A 13,756-nucleotide genomic window follows, 5' to 3' on the forward strand; every position below is an offset into this window, starting at 1 on the left:
GAACTTTGTGCTTTGCATAACAGAAATTTGGTGTTACAAGCTAAAACAGCACTTTTCAATCCGTAGGCGAATTTCATCTGCAGAAGTTAAGCTCACTGCACATAAGCATCAGAGTTTGTATTATGTAAAATATAAACCAACATACAAAAGAAGTAAACTTTAACTATATAATGATCGTCACTAATGGAAGATTTGTCCAGTAGAAGGCATTATGGGTAACTGTGTTTTTACATACCTGCGTGTTTGATGAATTTTGACTACAGCAGTGTATATTTGAAAAAGGACCTGTTTTCCTACCATAAACAGACTCCATACATATCAATAAATACACATAAGGAATTCTTCCTTAAGAGTCTTTGATGATCTTCAGCGGCTCATTCTCATATGTTCTGGTTACAACGCAGAACGTATGAGATAGGATCGCTTTAGAACTAAAGAGGACAGACATTAAAGATTTCTAATAAAGACTGATATTTAAATTAATTTTCAGATTGTTTTTAAAACCACAAAGTTTCGAAATAAACTAAAGCTCCTGCATCAGTCGGGCTCTTTTAAAAATCTGACATCATCAGTTCAGAGTTTTTAAAACTGCCCCCACCTCAGATTTAGCAATATTAAAATAGCACATTTTATACTTTTACTTTGAAGTGATCTGAGCTGAATGAATAATTTCCTCTAAGGAACTCAAAACAAAAAAGAAAAATGGTTGCGGTGCAAAGAATATGCTATAAGAAGTTTAAACATGCAAAGGCACAAGCAACTTTCAATTTCAATGCAATGGAGAGGCAAACAAACAGGTTTCGACTTCCTGCAAGAGAATCGCAACTAACTGACTGCTTTTGAAATAATCCCATGTTTCTCTTTAATATGTGGCAGATTTCTATCTAACAAAATCATGATAAAGGATTCTTTCAGAGCGGCGTTCAATGAAAACTCACTGGAAGAAGACGAGATGGCACTCAGACATACACTGACCACAAGCCAGGAAATGCGTCTGACGTTTCAAGATTTCTAAACGTTTATGAATGGAAATGGACACACATTTAAAGGATGCAAAATGGGCCTACAATCCCCGCTCGAAATAGTAGACTGACGGCATTCAATTTATAACTTGGCCTTTTTTTCTGATAAGCTAAAAGATCCGACGTTTCTTGTTTGAGCAGAAATCACTGAAGCTTGCTGTAGCGTGTGCATGCAGTGCTTGTTTTCACTCACTGAGCTGGTGAAAAGAAATGCAACATAACGGAACACAAACTTAGGACAGAGTAAAGGTGCTGGACTAATAAAAAAAGAAAGAAAAAGAAAACACCACAAACAAATCGGAGGTTCTCTTTCTGCAGGGAAGGGTGGTAGCAGCAGATGGGTGCTGCTGGCCTCACAGACCCAAAACTTGATGCTATCAAACACCTCAAGGGGCGAGTTCAGAAAGAAGATGCCGGATACTCTGAGCCCGTTTTGTAAAACTGATACATATTCCCTGTCAAAGCTGTAGAAAATATAAATCAATAAACCCAATTATCAAACAGGGAGAGTTTGGAAAGCGCAGAGTAGAAGGTCAAGCTGGACACTAAACATGCTCAGTGAGTGACAAGGGTGGAAGTTTAACGTTGAAGGCATGATGAGGGGAAGAAAGAGAGAACATGACATGACAACAGGCCCATGCAGAATGGCCACTAGCCAACCACACTTCCTTCAAACCCAGAATAGGCGACTCTTCCACTCTTAAATGAGGCAAAAACATAGCAAAGGTTTTGCATTAGAGGGGTTGTTGGCTGAGCGTCTTATAAGACTGGATGAGTTAGTATACTCTGGGGAAGTGAAGAGGCAGCCACAATGGAAAGGGCAGAGTTAACCGCCTCAAGCCGAGAAGGGGTAGTAGGAGGAGGGTTGGGATGATACAGATCGAAGGGGGCACCTCCTCCTGAGACCCGCCCTGCTCTGAGCGTCCGCCCCCGTCCCCTACCCTCGAGAGTGATGGGGGGAATGATGCTGCTGCTGCTGCTGCTGTGGTGGCTGTGTTGCCGCCCTCCTCTTTCCTCTTTAGCCGTGGGATCCCAGTGGGTGCGGTGGCGGTGTTGGTGCTGGGCGAGGCTAGGATTGACGATGAGGCTCAACTCTGCATCGGTTGAGTAGTCAAAACAATCTGGGAGTCAACAACACAGATGAGGAAATGTGTCGCTTTAGTAGCAGCAAGCTTCAATCAATTCGGGCCTCATCATAGCCAGAGCAGGCCTAACTACTGGAAAAAATAGGAACTACCCCATAAATACTTGGTAAAATGGAGACAGTAGAAACTACAGGCACCATTTCGCTCTTCATCGTAACCAGTGAAACAAAGCACGTAATAGACAGGACAAGCAAAAACAGAGAAAAGAAAAGGAAAAAAAGAGCAATAAGGAGCAGTGAGTGGCACAAACACTGCAAACACAGACTATATGACCACAGTTGCATACAATAACTGACATGAAACACCATTTAGATGATGCTAATGGTGTAACTGAAGTACAGAGGAAACGGGTTTTCTTCTCACTGGAAAGGGGGGAAAAAAAACACCAGAGAAGTCATTTTCTCACCAAATAGCTCCTTCTTGCGGGCTTTTATAGATCAGGGAAAAAAGTAATAACCTGTAAGATTACAGTTTAAATCATAACCATGCACTTGCTTAACTTTCTTCTTCAAACTATCCTCAAGTGCTACGGATAATTCATGAGGTTGATGAAAGGGCGGGAAAAAAAAAAGTAATCTACTCTGCGTCCAGATTTACTTCCTGCACTGCGGCCTGGCTCGCGTTCCTGTGTGCTGCAGCCAAGATGGCAGATTTTAAGTCTCACCCTCTCTCTTCCAGCGGTGGCGTCGTATCGAGGCGGTGGTGATGGCCGAGATTGATATACGCCTGATGGTGGGAGTCACCTCCACCTGCAGCACCTTGCGGCCCCGCGGTGCGTCGGGAGCGCTTTCCGGCAGCGAGTTTTTCATGGCGTTCCCCAGCTGAAGTCGACACATGCACAGGTGCAGATCAATAAACAATTAAAGGAGCAAAGCCAGGAGGTATAACAAGATTTAAAGCCTGGTTATGGTTCGAATTTGAGGACAAAAAAAAAAAAAAAAAAAAAAAAAAGGCAGATCAAAGCCATTATTTTACTTCATGGTTTTTATTTTGTCTCGGGATTTAATTATAGACAGGTGGGAGTTTACTGCTGTGCTGCAGGTCTTACCAGGAGAGGCTGGGAGTAAAGCTCCAGCTGGGCTCGGTACAGAATGTCCTCCAGAGCTTCTCGCCCCATCTCCCACTCTCCATTGTATCTGCAAATCACAACAAAAGACACACACACACACACACACACACACACACACACACACACACACACAGGCATTTAACAATGTCATGCTGCGAGCCTATCTGGAATGTCTCACAAGGTGCCTTGACGTCTGAATCATATCCTCTAATCTATTATTAGTTATTTAGTAATGCCTGCAGCTACAGCGAGGGCGTGGTGGATAACTTGGGCACGTATCTAAACAGAGGGATTATACTCTTTGTCACGCTGTTGAAATGCAAGAAAATAGGCTGAATTTTTTTCCTCGCAGTGAAATAAAATATAAAGCATTTAGAAAAGCAAACTTTATGTCACACATAAATGGTTTTCACAGTTACTAAATAGAATACTGGCACATTAATGGCTGCTAATTTGTGTAAAATTGTGTAAATGCAGGATATGGAAACATATTATAAAATTCCAAATGAAAATCAGCAAAGACTGATAAACATGTATTTAACTTGAAAATGTCCAATAAATACTGAATATTATCTTTGCAGAGCAAGATACTGCAAGATACTACCTGGACTGATGACCATGAAAAAAAAGTACTATGGAAATAATAAATTAAAATTGCAAAAACACCAGGAAGTGAATGGCTGAACTCTTTGATGTGGTCCTGCAAATGCAACAGTCATGCGAGCGGGGACAAATGTTCTGGGCTTCCTTTTAGTCTTAAGATCAAAAGAAATGGGATGAATGGGCAGGTAAAACAGACTCTGATGTTCACGAGGCTGAAAATTACTCTACAGTAGAATAAATTTCCAATCTGAACAGCACAAGTGAACGCTGTTTCTGTTTGTGATGTTCTGATATCCCAGCGCATTTTGCTTCCTCTCTCGGCATTAGCGGCCATATTAACCTAAATCCCAGACTGTCCTCAGCTAGTGCCAAGTGTGAAGCTTGGATTCATGTTCATCTGGCCTTCACGTGAGTGAGCACTGAGGTGACCTATGGTAGGGATTACTAAAAAGGCCATTATTTTCTGTCATCTAAACTCACACTCACACACAGCCCTTTTTTTTCTCCTTTTTTTTGTGCATCGCCTGCTCCAACCTACTGATTTCTGCTCTGCATCCTCATGGAGGTGATGAGGCAGAATGCATGCTCATCCTCTCCCAACCGCTCTGCTACACCACTACTGCAACAGTAGTGATTCCAGTCACCATCGTATCAGGATATCCATATCTGAGGACTTGCTGTCATCGAGGAGCTATAATCAGCTTTGCAATGACTGTCCTCGTAGGGGATGAAATCACCTGCTTCCACAATGCGCTGCTGATGTAATCGCTCTCTACAGTGGGTAGCTTCTGCCCTTGGTGGTGCACTAGCATATGCTGTGAGGAGAATTTCTGCAGCAGCTCATGGCAAACTAGAATCAAGAAGACCCTCATTAGCAATGTTCCAGTGGCAAAAACAACATTATGTTGTGTTGCCCACAACGAGCAGCTGGCTACAGCCACAATAAATACAGAATCTCTTTTCAGCTTCATTTACACCATTCGCTCTGGCCTGTGCAGCTTCAGACTGCTCTCAGAGCAGTAAGGTGGTTGCAGCTCTGGAGGTAGATCGGGTCAGCTACTAATCAGAAGTCGAGTGTTTTTTGTTGGAAAAGGTCAACAGACATATGGGTTTGTTTACTAGTCAGAGGGTTAGTAGTTTGATCCCAGACTCCTCCAGTCAGCATAAAGAAATGCCTTTGGGCAAGAAACTGGACCCCAAACTGGACCTGATGCATTGATCCTTCATGAAAGTCAACCAAAACCGATTCTGGCTGTAGCGGGTAGCTAAAAAGCTCTAAAGCCAGCTCAAGACTAAAAATAGAGCTGAAAATAAGTGATAATGTTCCTTTATAACAACAGAATGTGTATATTGCATATATAACAAGTGATGATGCATGAAACTTGTTTCTGCAGCCGTGGAACTGCCAAAAAATCATAATATAATGAAATAAGCAAAAACCGAAACACTTTTCCTGCTTTAAAGACACGTACATGGCATGATACACTGCAGTCAGCATCTGCACCATGAACTCAGGGTCCAACAGCACTCGGTTGCAAGGTTCCCTCCAAAGCTTCTGCTGTTGCCGCGGGAAGCCGCATACACACAACCTGTGAATAGAGATTTTTACTGGTTAAACAACATCCCTTTAACCTCTGTGGAAAGCACACATCAGATAAGATGAGGCTAAATGGGAAGAACAACTAAAGGAAACATCAGACACTTCCTGAGGAAACACATCAAACACTGAGCGAGGGGAACAAAATCTTAACTTCTTGAGACTCATAGAAGGTTAGGCAAGGTCAGCCAGCAGGGCGCTCACGTCTTTACTGTGAGGCTAAACTGAAAGAGTGAGTGCTGTTCTCGTGCTCTGAAGTCTTCACAGTCACAGTTTGCCATCTGTCTAGACTAGACTGAGCTTGCTTCAGGCGTTGTCTGTCTGATCGGTCACAGTAGGCAGCGATTCATATCCTGAATCGTCTACATGCTGCGGTGGAATAATTATCTGCGTCATATTGTGAATTCCACATTGATCCTTTCTCCTTAGGGCGTCTCAGTGTTTCCAAAATAGACAGATGGAGACAGGTATCCAGCAGTAAGGTTTTTGATTGGCCAAAAGCACAGTCAGTTCAACTCATTTCAAATAAAACTGCATTTATCAAATCCTCCTGCAAAGATGGCAGTCTGTACTGAGATATGGTTACACGGCCTATGAGGTGTTTTAATCCTAATTTCTGGAAAGCAGGTAATACAAAAAATGTGTCATTGCAGAGGCTGGTTATCACTTGGGTGGAGAAAATGCAAAACAAAAGAAGGTACACGCGTTTTTGTTTTTCTTACCGTGAGCTCATCCTACAGACTGACTGATAGGAAGAAAGGGGCATGTAGACCACAGCAGAGTTGTAGCAGAGCATGAGGAAACACAGCACCTCAAACCTGCAACCAAAAACACACTGTTAATCTAATCAACTTAGTCCAAAAAAAAAGTTGGGAAAAAAGGAAATATCACTTTTAATCAATATCATACCTTTAAAGTATGACACTTTCACTGAGAACAATTATGCAGCGTGGTTCAAGCAATTTATCAACTCTATGAAGTGTTAAACAGTCTGCTTGCCTAAGCACTTTTGTGCATTGTCAGCCAGTGTGCTGCTTGTAGGTGCATAGCCTTACATACTGCAGTAATCGCCCTTAAGCTCTCCACAGACTTCTTATCAATGATGCAGAATCAGTGACACTAAAGATTTAAGTCATCTTGAACTCATAGTGGATAGCATACTTGTTGCTGCGGGTTCACCCAGTAAAGAGATTATTGTTAAAATATTTGGCAAACCTACGCAACTCAGAAGCTTTGACAGAGAGGGGCCAAGATTATACTAGCTTCTGGGCACAAGCACGGACAGTTGTGTACAAATAGTTTCTCCTGAAGGACACATAAGTAGATGGTCCATTTCAATGTAGAGCAACATGGACACACACACAACTGTCAGACACAAAACCTCACTTTACCCAGTGATGGCAAAATTTACATCACTAGGAGTCATGCATAAAACTAAAGAGGGTGGCGCTGTAGAACACACAGGTGAGATTTGGGTAGTATATGTACAAATTACTAATAAAGTCACTGAAAAGCAACTGTAGCATAAGTTCTGTGGGGGAAAGTGCTCTTCCTTCTAGAAGTTATGGCAAAGGCTGATCAGGCCCACATGTAAGTGTGACAAATGGAGCAGTTCTTTTTTATATATATATATATATATATATATATATATATATATATATATATATATATATATATATATATATATATATATATATATATATATATATATATATATATATATATATATATATATATATATATAGAGCGCTTTTCTACTGTAATTGACCACTCAAGGCACTTTCATACAACTTGCCTCATTCACCCATTCATATGGGCACTTTTTATTTTCTTAAATGGAAGTGCTTTCTATCCAACTTTCACACATTCTTACGAGCAACTTGGAGCCCAAGGATGATTGGCACGCAGACTGGAACAGACAGGGGATCGAACCACCAACCTTTATAGGGGACCTGCTCTACCTCCTAAGCCACAGCCACCCCAAACAACAACACAGAAACTGTGAATTATTTAATACAAAAATTTCCATGACAACAACTCATCCGTGACCCTCTGTGTTGTGACAAAACTGTTTGATAGTTGTTTAAAAAAAATAGAGAGAGAGAATAAAAAGTTGGTGGTACTCAAATGGAATCGATACAGAACTCTCCCTTTGTTATTATTAGCCTTCAGCTTCCATATAGCATACTTTATTTCCTTAAGTGCATATTGAGGGAGGACAATGAGGAAGCCCTTGAATCTAAGTGGCCTAACTGAGTCTGTGTGCAAGGTGGATGTAAATTGCTTGGTGCTAGATCATCAGTAGCACTGAGCTGGCACCTATCTGGAGCTTTGAGCCTTCTTCTCATAAACACTATCTCACGCCCAACTCAACAAATGGATTTCCAGATAAGCTAAGAGGCTTGGTCCTGCTGAAAACCATTCAGTATATTTATGATGCTCTGTGTTTATGGAAACCAGGGGGCCACCCTGCTCTGGAAAACACTAAAGATGATGAGTGTTATCTGTGCTTCCCCTAGATTATCTGCTATGGTGGTGTGACAAAATGTTAGCCCCCTTCCTTCCCCTGCCCGACCAATATTACTCCAAGCGTGCATTGACGATTCAGTTAAACACAGAGTTCATGATTCAACAATAAGAAAGAAACTGGCAAAACTGGATTCCATTTCTGCCAGTTTCTTTCTTATCAAGGACAAAACCGCTGCTGACCAAAAAGAAGACAAAAGCTTGTCTCACTTTTGTCAAGAAACATCTTGATGATCCCCAAGACTTTTGTCCCATTAAATCTGGTATTTCAGGAAAGGAGCATCATACCAACAGTGAAACATGGTAGTGGTAGTGTGATGGTTTGGGGCTGTTTTGCTGCCTCAGGACTTGGAAGACTTGCTGTGGTAAATGGAACCATGAATTTTGCTATCTAAGAAAACATCCTCAAGGAGAATGTCTGCCCATCTGTTCGGTTGTGCAGCAGGACAATGATCCAGAACACATTAGCAAGTCCACCTCTATGGCTTAAGAAAAACAAAATGAAGACTTTGGAGTAGCCTAATCAAAGTCCTGACCTGAATCTGATTGAGATACTGTGGCATGACCTTAAAAAGGTAGTTCATATGAAAAATCAGGAAGGGGGCAAATACTTTTTCACACCACTGTATATGTCACGGGCATTTATGTATATCTGCTCATTCTATTGCTTCATTTCTATGCAAAGATCACCATAGCAGCATAAAGTATTTTAGAGCCAAAAAAGCTTTCAGACCTGCCAAGTCTGGCCAGAGGAGGCTGGGCGAGCATCAAGGCTTACGATCTGATCATCTTAAAAAGGTTTTATAGATGGTGTACAATAAATAAAGTATTTTATTAATGAAAATAAATTAGTCAAAGTTTGAGTCAGTATGGCGAGTTGCACCTTGAAAGACCTCTACCACTGCCCCCAATTGAACAAACAGGGATCTCAGTGTGTATAAACTACAGCTAAACATCTAATCTAAATCTAAATCAGTACCTGTTCTGCGCAGTGAAGGTCTCTCTCTGAGGATGGAGGCCGCTGTACACCACTCTGATCAGGTCATGTTGACAGAGCGCTCCCTCTGTCAGTGCCATTGACCCCAGGCTAGAAGGCTATAAAGAAAAACAGTTCATTAAACATTTCCCAGCTGTGGCACCTTTATAGCATGACAGTAAATGATAAATGGCCCTTTTCTTTGTTTAAATGGAAAACTATAACAAAACTTTGTGGAAACGTGTTGAGAAAAATGGAAGAACCAGACTAGGTTTACATGTCACAAAAACAAACTGTGGGGACAGTAGAGACAAAGTAATCCAGCTTGTTCATGGCCTGATGTCGTAATTTTTGTTGTTTTGTTTCATTCTCTTTATTTTTATTATACAAAAGAAAGTAAGTCTTCACAAAAATTACCCGAGTTAAATTTGTTCATGTATTAGTTCATACATATCATGACAGAAAGCATGACTACTGAACAGTCGGTAAAGCCAATGACTCCTTATTTGACCATTTCATCAAATACGTCATATACTTAAATGGATCAAATCAACAAAACTTGTTCAAAAAGAATTGTTTTTGAATTCTCTTTAGCTAAAAACTCTGAAGGGCACCAGAAATCCTGCAATATTGTGGGGAAAAAAATTCTATAAACAGAGCACTTGTGCATTCATGATCTTGTCATCATACTGATCATAAGACAAGACAGCAGAATTTGCTGTGTGGATCTGCTGTGTAGTTTCGCTGACCAAAATCCAAAGCCTTCAACCTCAATTATACAACATGAATTAGCATGTCACGTGGCCTTAAGGATAGTTTTATATCCTCAGCAATGTGACTGCTATATGGTCTGACATGGTTTAACTTCCTATTTTAATCCTTGCCCTGTTACAGATCTGATATCTCTAGGTTACCATAAGCACAGAGGATAAACTGAATAACCAAGGTGTATTTCGCTGTCCAGCACTGTGTCATTCCAGAGACAAGCTAAGGTATTCAGGTTAACAAACAAAGTCATCTTAAATCTTCATGTTGAAATAAAAAGAGGAAGAGGTAACGACCGAGTGCGTGGCCTCTTTGGCTATGTCCAAGTGAGGATGTGTCACAAGGCCATTTTATTCTGATGGTGTGCAGACCAAAAGTCACCTCTAAATTGAATTGATATTCTGTCCTAGGTATCTTGTGTGACACTGAGCAGAGAAGGCGAGGCAGTGGCGCTGAGAAAAAACAAAAAGCAAGTGAGCGGAGTGTATGCTAATGCTGGAGGCCAAGGGATAAGGCCACGTGACGTGCAGAGCCGTACTACAGCTGAGGAAGCTTGTTGTGACTCTCTCACTCACACACACACACACACACACACACACACACACACACACACACACACACACACACACACACTCTCCTCCATGCTTTCTTCACTCTCTCAGCATGGAGGATAGAGCCTTTCAAGCTTATAATTACAGCAATAAATCGCCCTCAGCACATGCTACACACTCAAGTCTCATCAACACTCGCACGCACAACTCAGAGACAAGCACCTACTGAGGGCTGTCACTCTGTGCTATGAGGAGTAAAAAAGGCTCTAAAATCTGGCTATGAGCTGCCAGTAAACAGTCGGTATGTCCTTTAAAACCTCTTGGTAATGGAATTCCAGGTCAAAGCAACAGTCAATACTGTGCCTGTTGTAGCAGACAGGTCAGCGTTTGCACGAAGCCAGCGTGACGGTGACAGCGACCAAAAGCGACTCAAACACAAAATGAACGAAAGTTGAAATGCTCTCATTTTAAAATCAAAGAAATCGACAAGTGCATAAATTGTTAAATCTTTTCTTATTAGATTTTTGAAAGACACAGATCTGGCAGAGAGGGACTAACACATACAGACAGCTAACTCCTCAAGGTGATGTTAATGAAAAAAAGACCTGCAGTGCTGGGATGTTGAGCTGCCACCTTCTAAATAGCCATTTAAGTAAGTCCTTCTGCAACTTGCAGAGTTGCAGTGAAGAGAGGCTTACCTCATGATATATCGATGGTTTGGAGAGAGATGGAATAGTGAAGGAAAGGAGCTTGCTGTTGCCATCTTTGTCCACGATTTCCTGCAAACCCAAAGAAACAGAGAAGGTGTGTTACTGAAGGAATGCAGGTTTGCATTTGAAACAATGATTCTGATACTGTGAGGTGGGCCTGCTCTGTGGGACATCCACAACCTTTTTTTTTTTTTTTTTTAAATCAGCTACAGAATTAGGTATAGCAAACAAAATTTGAAAACCACTAAGAATAGCCTTGTACACAGTTAGAAATAGCTTGATCTTTGTGGCATAGTGCAGTATCCTGCTGGAAGCAGCCATCAGAAGATGGGTACACTGTGGTAATAAAGAGATGGACAATGTCAGGAAAGCCAACAAGGTCCAAACTGTGCCAAAAAATATCTTCCACTCTATTACACTAGCAGCAGCCTTAATACAAGACAGGTGGATCCCTGCTTTTCATGTCGTTTACTCTAAACTCTGGCCCTACAGTCTGAATGTTGCAGCAGAAATCAAGACTTATCAGACCTGGCAACATTTTTCCAGTCTTCTATTGTCCAGTTCTGGTGAATTGTAGCCTCAGTCCGTTCTTAGTGGAGACAGAACGGACACCTAGTGTGAATGCCTGCTGTTGCAGTCCATCTGTTTCAATGTTCAACATGTTGCATGTTCAGAGATGCTTCTCTGCATACCTTTCTTTTAATGAGTGGTTATTTGAGTTTGTGTTGCTTTCATGTCATTCTGAAGCAACCTACAATGCCGGTCACTGCATAGTTTCTCTTTTTCTGAGCATGTAAACACTAGAGATGGTTGGTTGGGAAAATCCCAGCTGTTTCTGCAATACTCAGACCAGCCGTATGACATCAAAAACGCCAAAAGTGTCACATTCAGAGTCACTTAAATCACATTTTTCCACATCCTGGAACAATGTGATTTAAGCACATTTAAGCAGGTCATCTTCATCATTTCTACATGCCCAAACGCTGCCATGTGATTGGCTGATTAGATATTTGTAAGCAACTGAACATGTGTACTTAAAGAAGAGGCTGATGAGTGTATATTAAGCTTGTAAATGTGATTTTTTTCCCTCTGTGGTGGTTAAGGTGCAAACATTTATCAGTACTGTTGTAGAACCGCCTATCACGCACGCGGTTAAGCCTGGTGTTCGTCTATTCTGCTGGCAGATTAAATGTCACTGCCAGAACCGGTGCCACTCAATTCCAATTTCACACTGCGATGGGTTGCACAAAGATTAACGCTTCTCTGAGAATGATGCCATTTCTACAAGTAATACCTGATTATCTGTGTTCCTGATATATATTAAAAAGAGGAAAAAATAAACATTTACGGATGTACATGAGAACATTTGTGAAACTTTCTCATTTCCCAGATTTATCCTGAAATTCAATTATGAGCAACTCAATAGGACTCAAGTGGCTATTACATGTGAGCATGACGGACACTGTTAACAGAATGAGTAAAGTTGAGACAACTTTTCTTGTTTCAGTTTGATCTCTCCCCCCATCCCCCTTACACTAATCAAAGTGGTGAGCTTTTCTGGTTTTTCAGACAATCTTTCTTATCTGCACTTCTCCTTGAATTTGTTGTTGATTCATGCCTTGGTGTGCCCTTCACTGGGTAACAGTACATCTCTGAATATCTGCGGCGACTGCTGAAAGCAAGGCTGTTTATCAAGGAGAAGTCATCGCTGAAGACAGGCAAGATGTCAATGAGCACGAGCAGTATGTACCTATGCGTGTGTGTGTAGGGTGAGTGGTATAGACTGAGGGATGAATTATGCATGGATATACCCTTAGCTCTGCTGGCTGTCATGGAGCTCTTTCTATTGATATCTCAAGCTCTTAGCACATTTCCCCAGGGGTGTTTCCTGGTGATGCAATCTATCTGCGCTCGTCCCATTATCCAGGGTTTTCCCTGTAGGTCGTCTTTCAAGTCAACAGACGTTCAACCTTAACAATGTTTCACTTGTATTAGATCTAAAGCACCTGTGATTTCCATTTAAAAAATGCACTTTCCCACATTCTTATCCAGGGATAGCTCAGTAGGTAGAGTGGTGGCCCCATGATCGGAAGGTCGGGGGTTCGACTCCACTGAACGGCTACCCTGAGGTACCCCTGAGCAAGGTACCGTCCCTACACACTGCTCCTCGGGCGCTGCACTGGTGGCTGCCCACTGTTTCACTGGGTGAATGGGTTAAATGCAGAGGAACTATTTCCCTATGGGGACTAACACGCACACTTTACTTTACACTTTATCCATTTAAATGCATCTTAAGAATTGTAAAGGCTCAAAATAATGCAACGACCTATATTCATCCATATAACCCTATAGCAGTCTAGTCACACCTCACAAATTAACTTCTGCCAACGAGGTTATGGGTTAGGAGGATTACTTGAAACCTTAAGTCTGGATCAATCAACTTTTGACTACTGTGAGACAAAGTGTTGATGTTCTCACAACTACAAACTATTACAATCAGATTCATGCTTGGCATGGTGGGGAAGCTTTAGCTTTGGCAGAGATATCCCTTTATGGATGATGATGTTGTAAGAGCAGTCGTCAAACTAGAACCAGGACACCTAATAAGCAGTACTCAAAACTGAGGAGGAAAAAAAGCTCAGCAGCAAACAGAAGATACTGGTTATGTTTGCAGGGTAAGCAGTTGACAGATCATGTGAAGGGTTTAACAGTGTGAAACTGGACACTGCAGCCACCCTTGCTCCATATTTCAGAATGAGTCTGTCCCTGATTCTGAATTTTGACAGTCAAAT

The 13,756-nt window shown here is 41.5% G+C and overlaps 1 protein-coding gene across 3 annotated transcripts in view; it reads right to left on the reverse strand.

Moving 5' to 3' along the window:
* The window catches only part of LOC147311715 (hyccin 2), a 51,785-nt gene that overhangs the window by 5,996 nt on the left and 32,033 nt on the right, over positions 1 to 13,756 (reverse strand). The window contains exons 6-13 of one of the 3 annotated variants that reach the window (XM_086267785.1): positions 10,953 to 11,033; positions 8,942 to 9,057; positions 6,159 to 6,254; positions 5,312 to 5,428; positions 3,216 to 3,303; positions 2,832 to 2,988; positions 2,574 to 2,594; positions 1,964 to 2,143 (exon numbers count right to left, since the gene is read on the reverse strand). In XM_086267785.1, the coding sequence (XP_086123911.1) occupies positions 1,964 to 2,143; positions 2,574 to 2,594; positions 2,832 to 2,988; positions 3,216 to 3,303; positions 5,312 to 5,428; positions 6,159 to 6,254; positions 8,942 to 9,057; positions 10,953 to 11,033 (856 nt within the window). The remainder of the gene's footprint in view (positions 1 to 1,963; positions 2,144 to 2,573; positions 2,595 to 2,831; positions 2,989 to 3,215; positions 3,304 to 5,311; positions 5,429 to 6,158; positions 6,255 to 8,941; positions 9,058 to 10,952; positions 11,034 to 13,756) is intronic. The other 2 variants (XM_086267786.1, XM_086267787.1) reach the window with 2 other exon arrangements.

The sequence above is a fragment of the Aulonocara sp. 'chitande type north' Nkhata Bay genome, linkage group LG16 (genome assembly GCF_057382095.1).
Source record: "Aulonocara sp. 'chitande type north' Nkhata Bay isolate Kocher_YH1m ecotype deep benthic linkage group LG16, A_spYH_male_GT1.1, whole genome shotgun sequence".
Classification (NCBI taxonomy): Eukaryota; Metazoa; Chordata; class Actinopteri; order Cichliformes; family Cichlidae; genus Aulonocara; species Aulonocara sp. 'chitande type north' Nkhata Bay.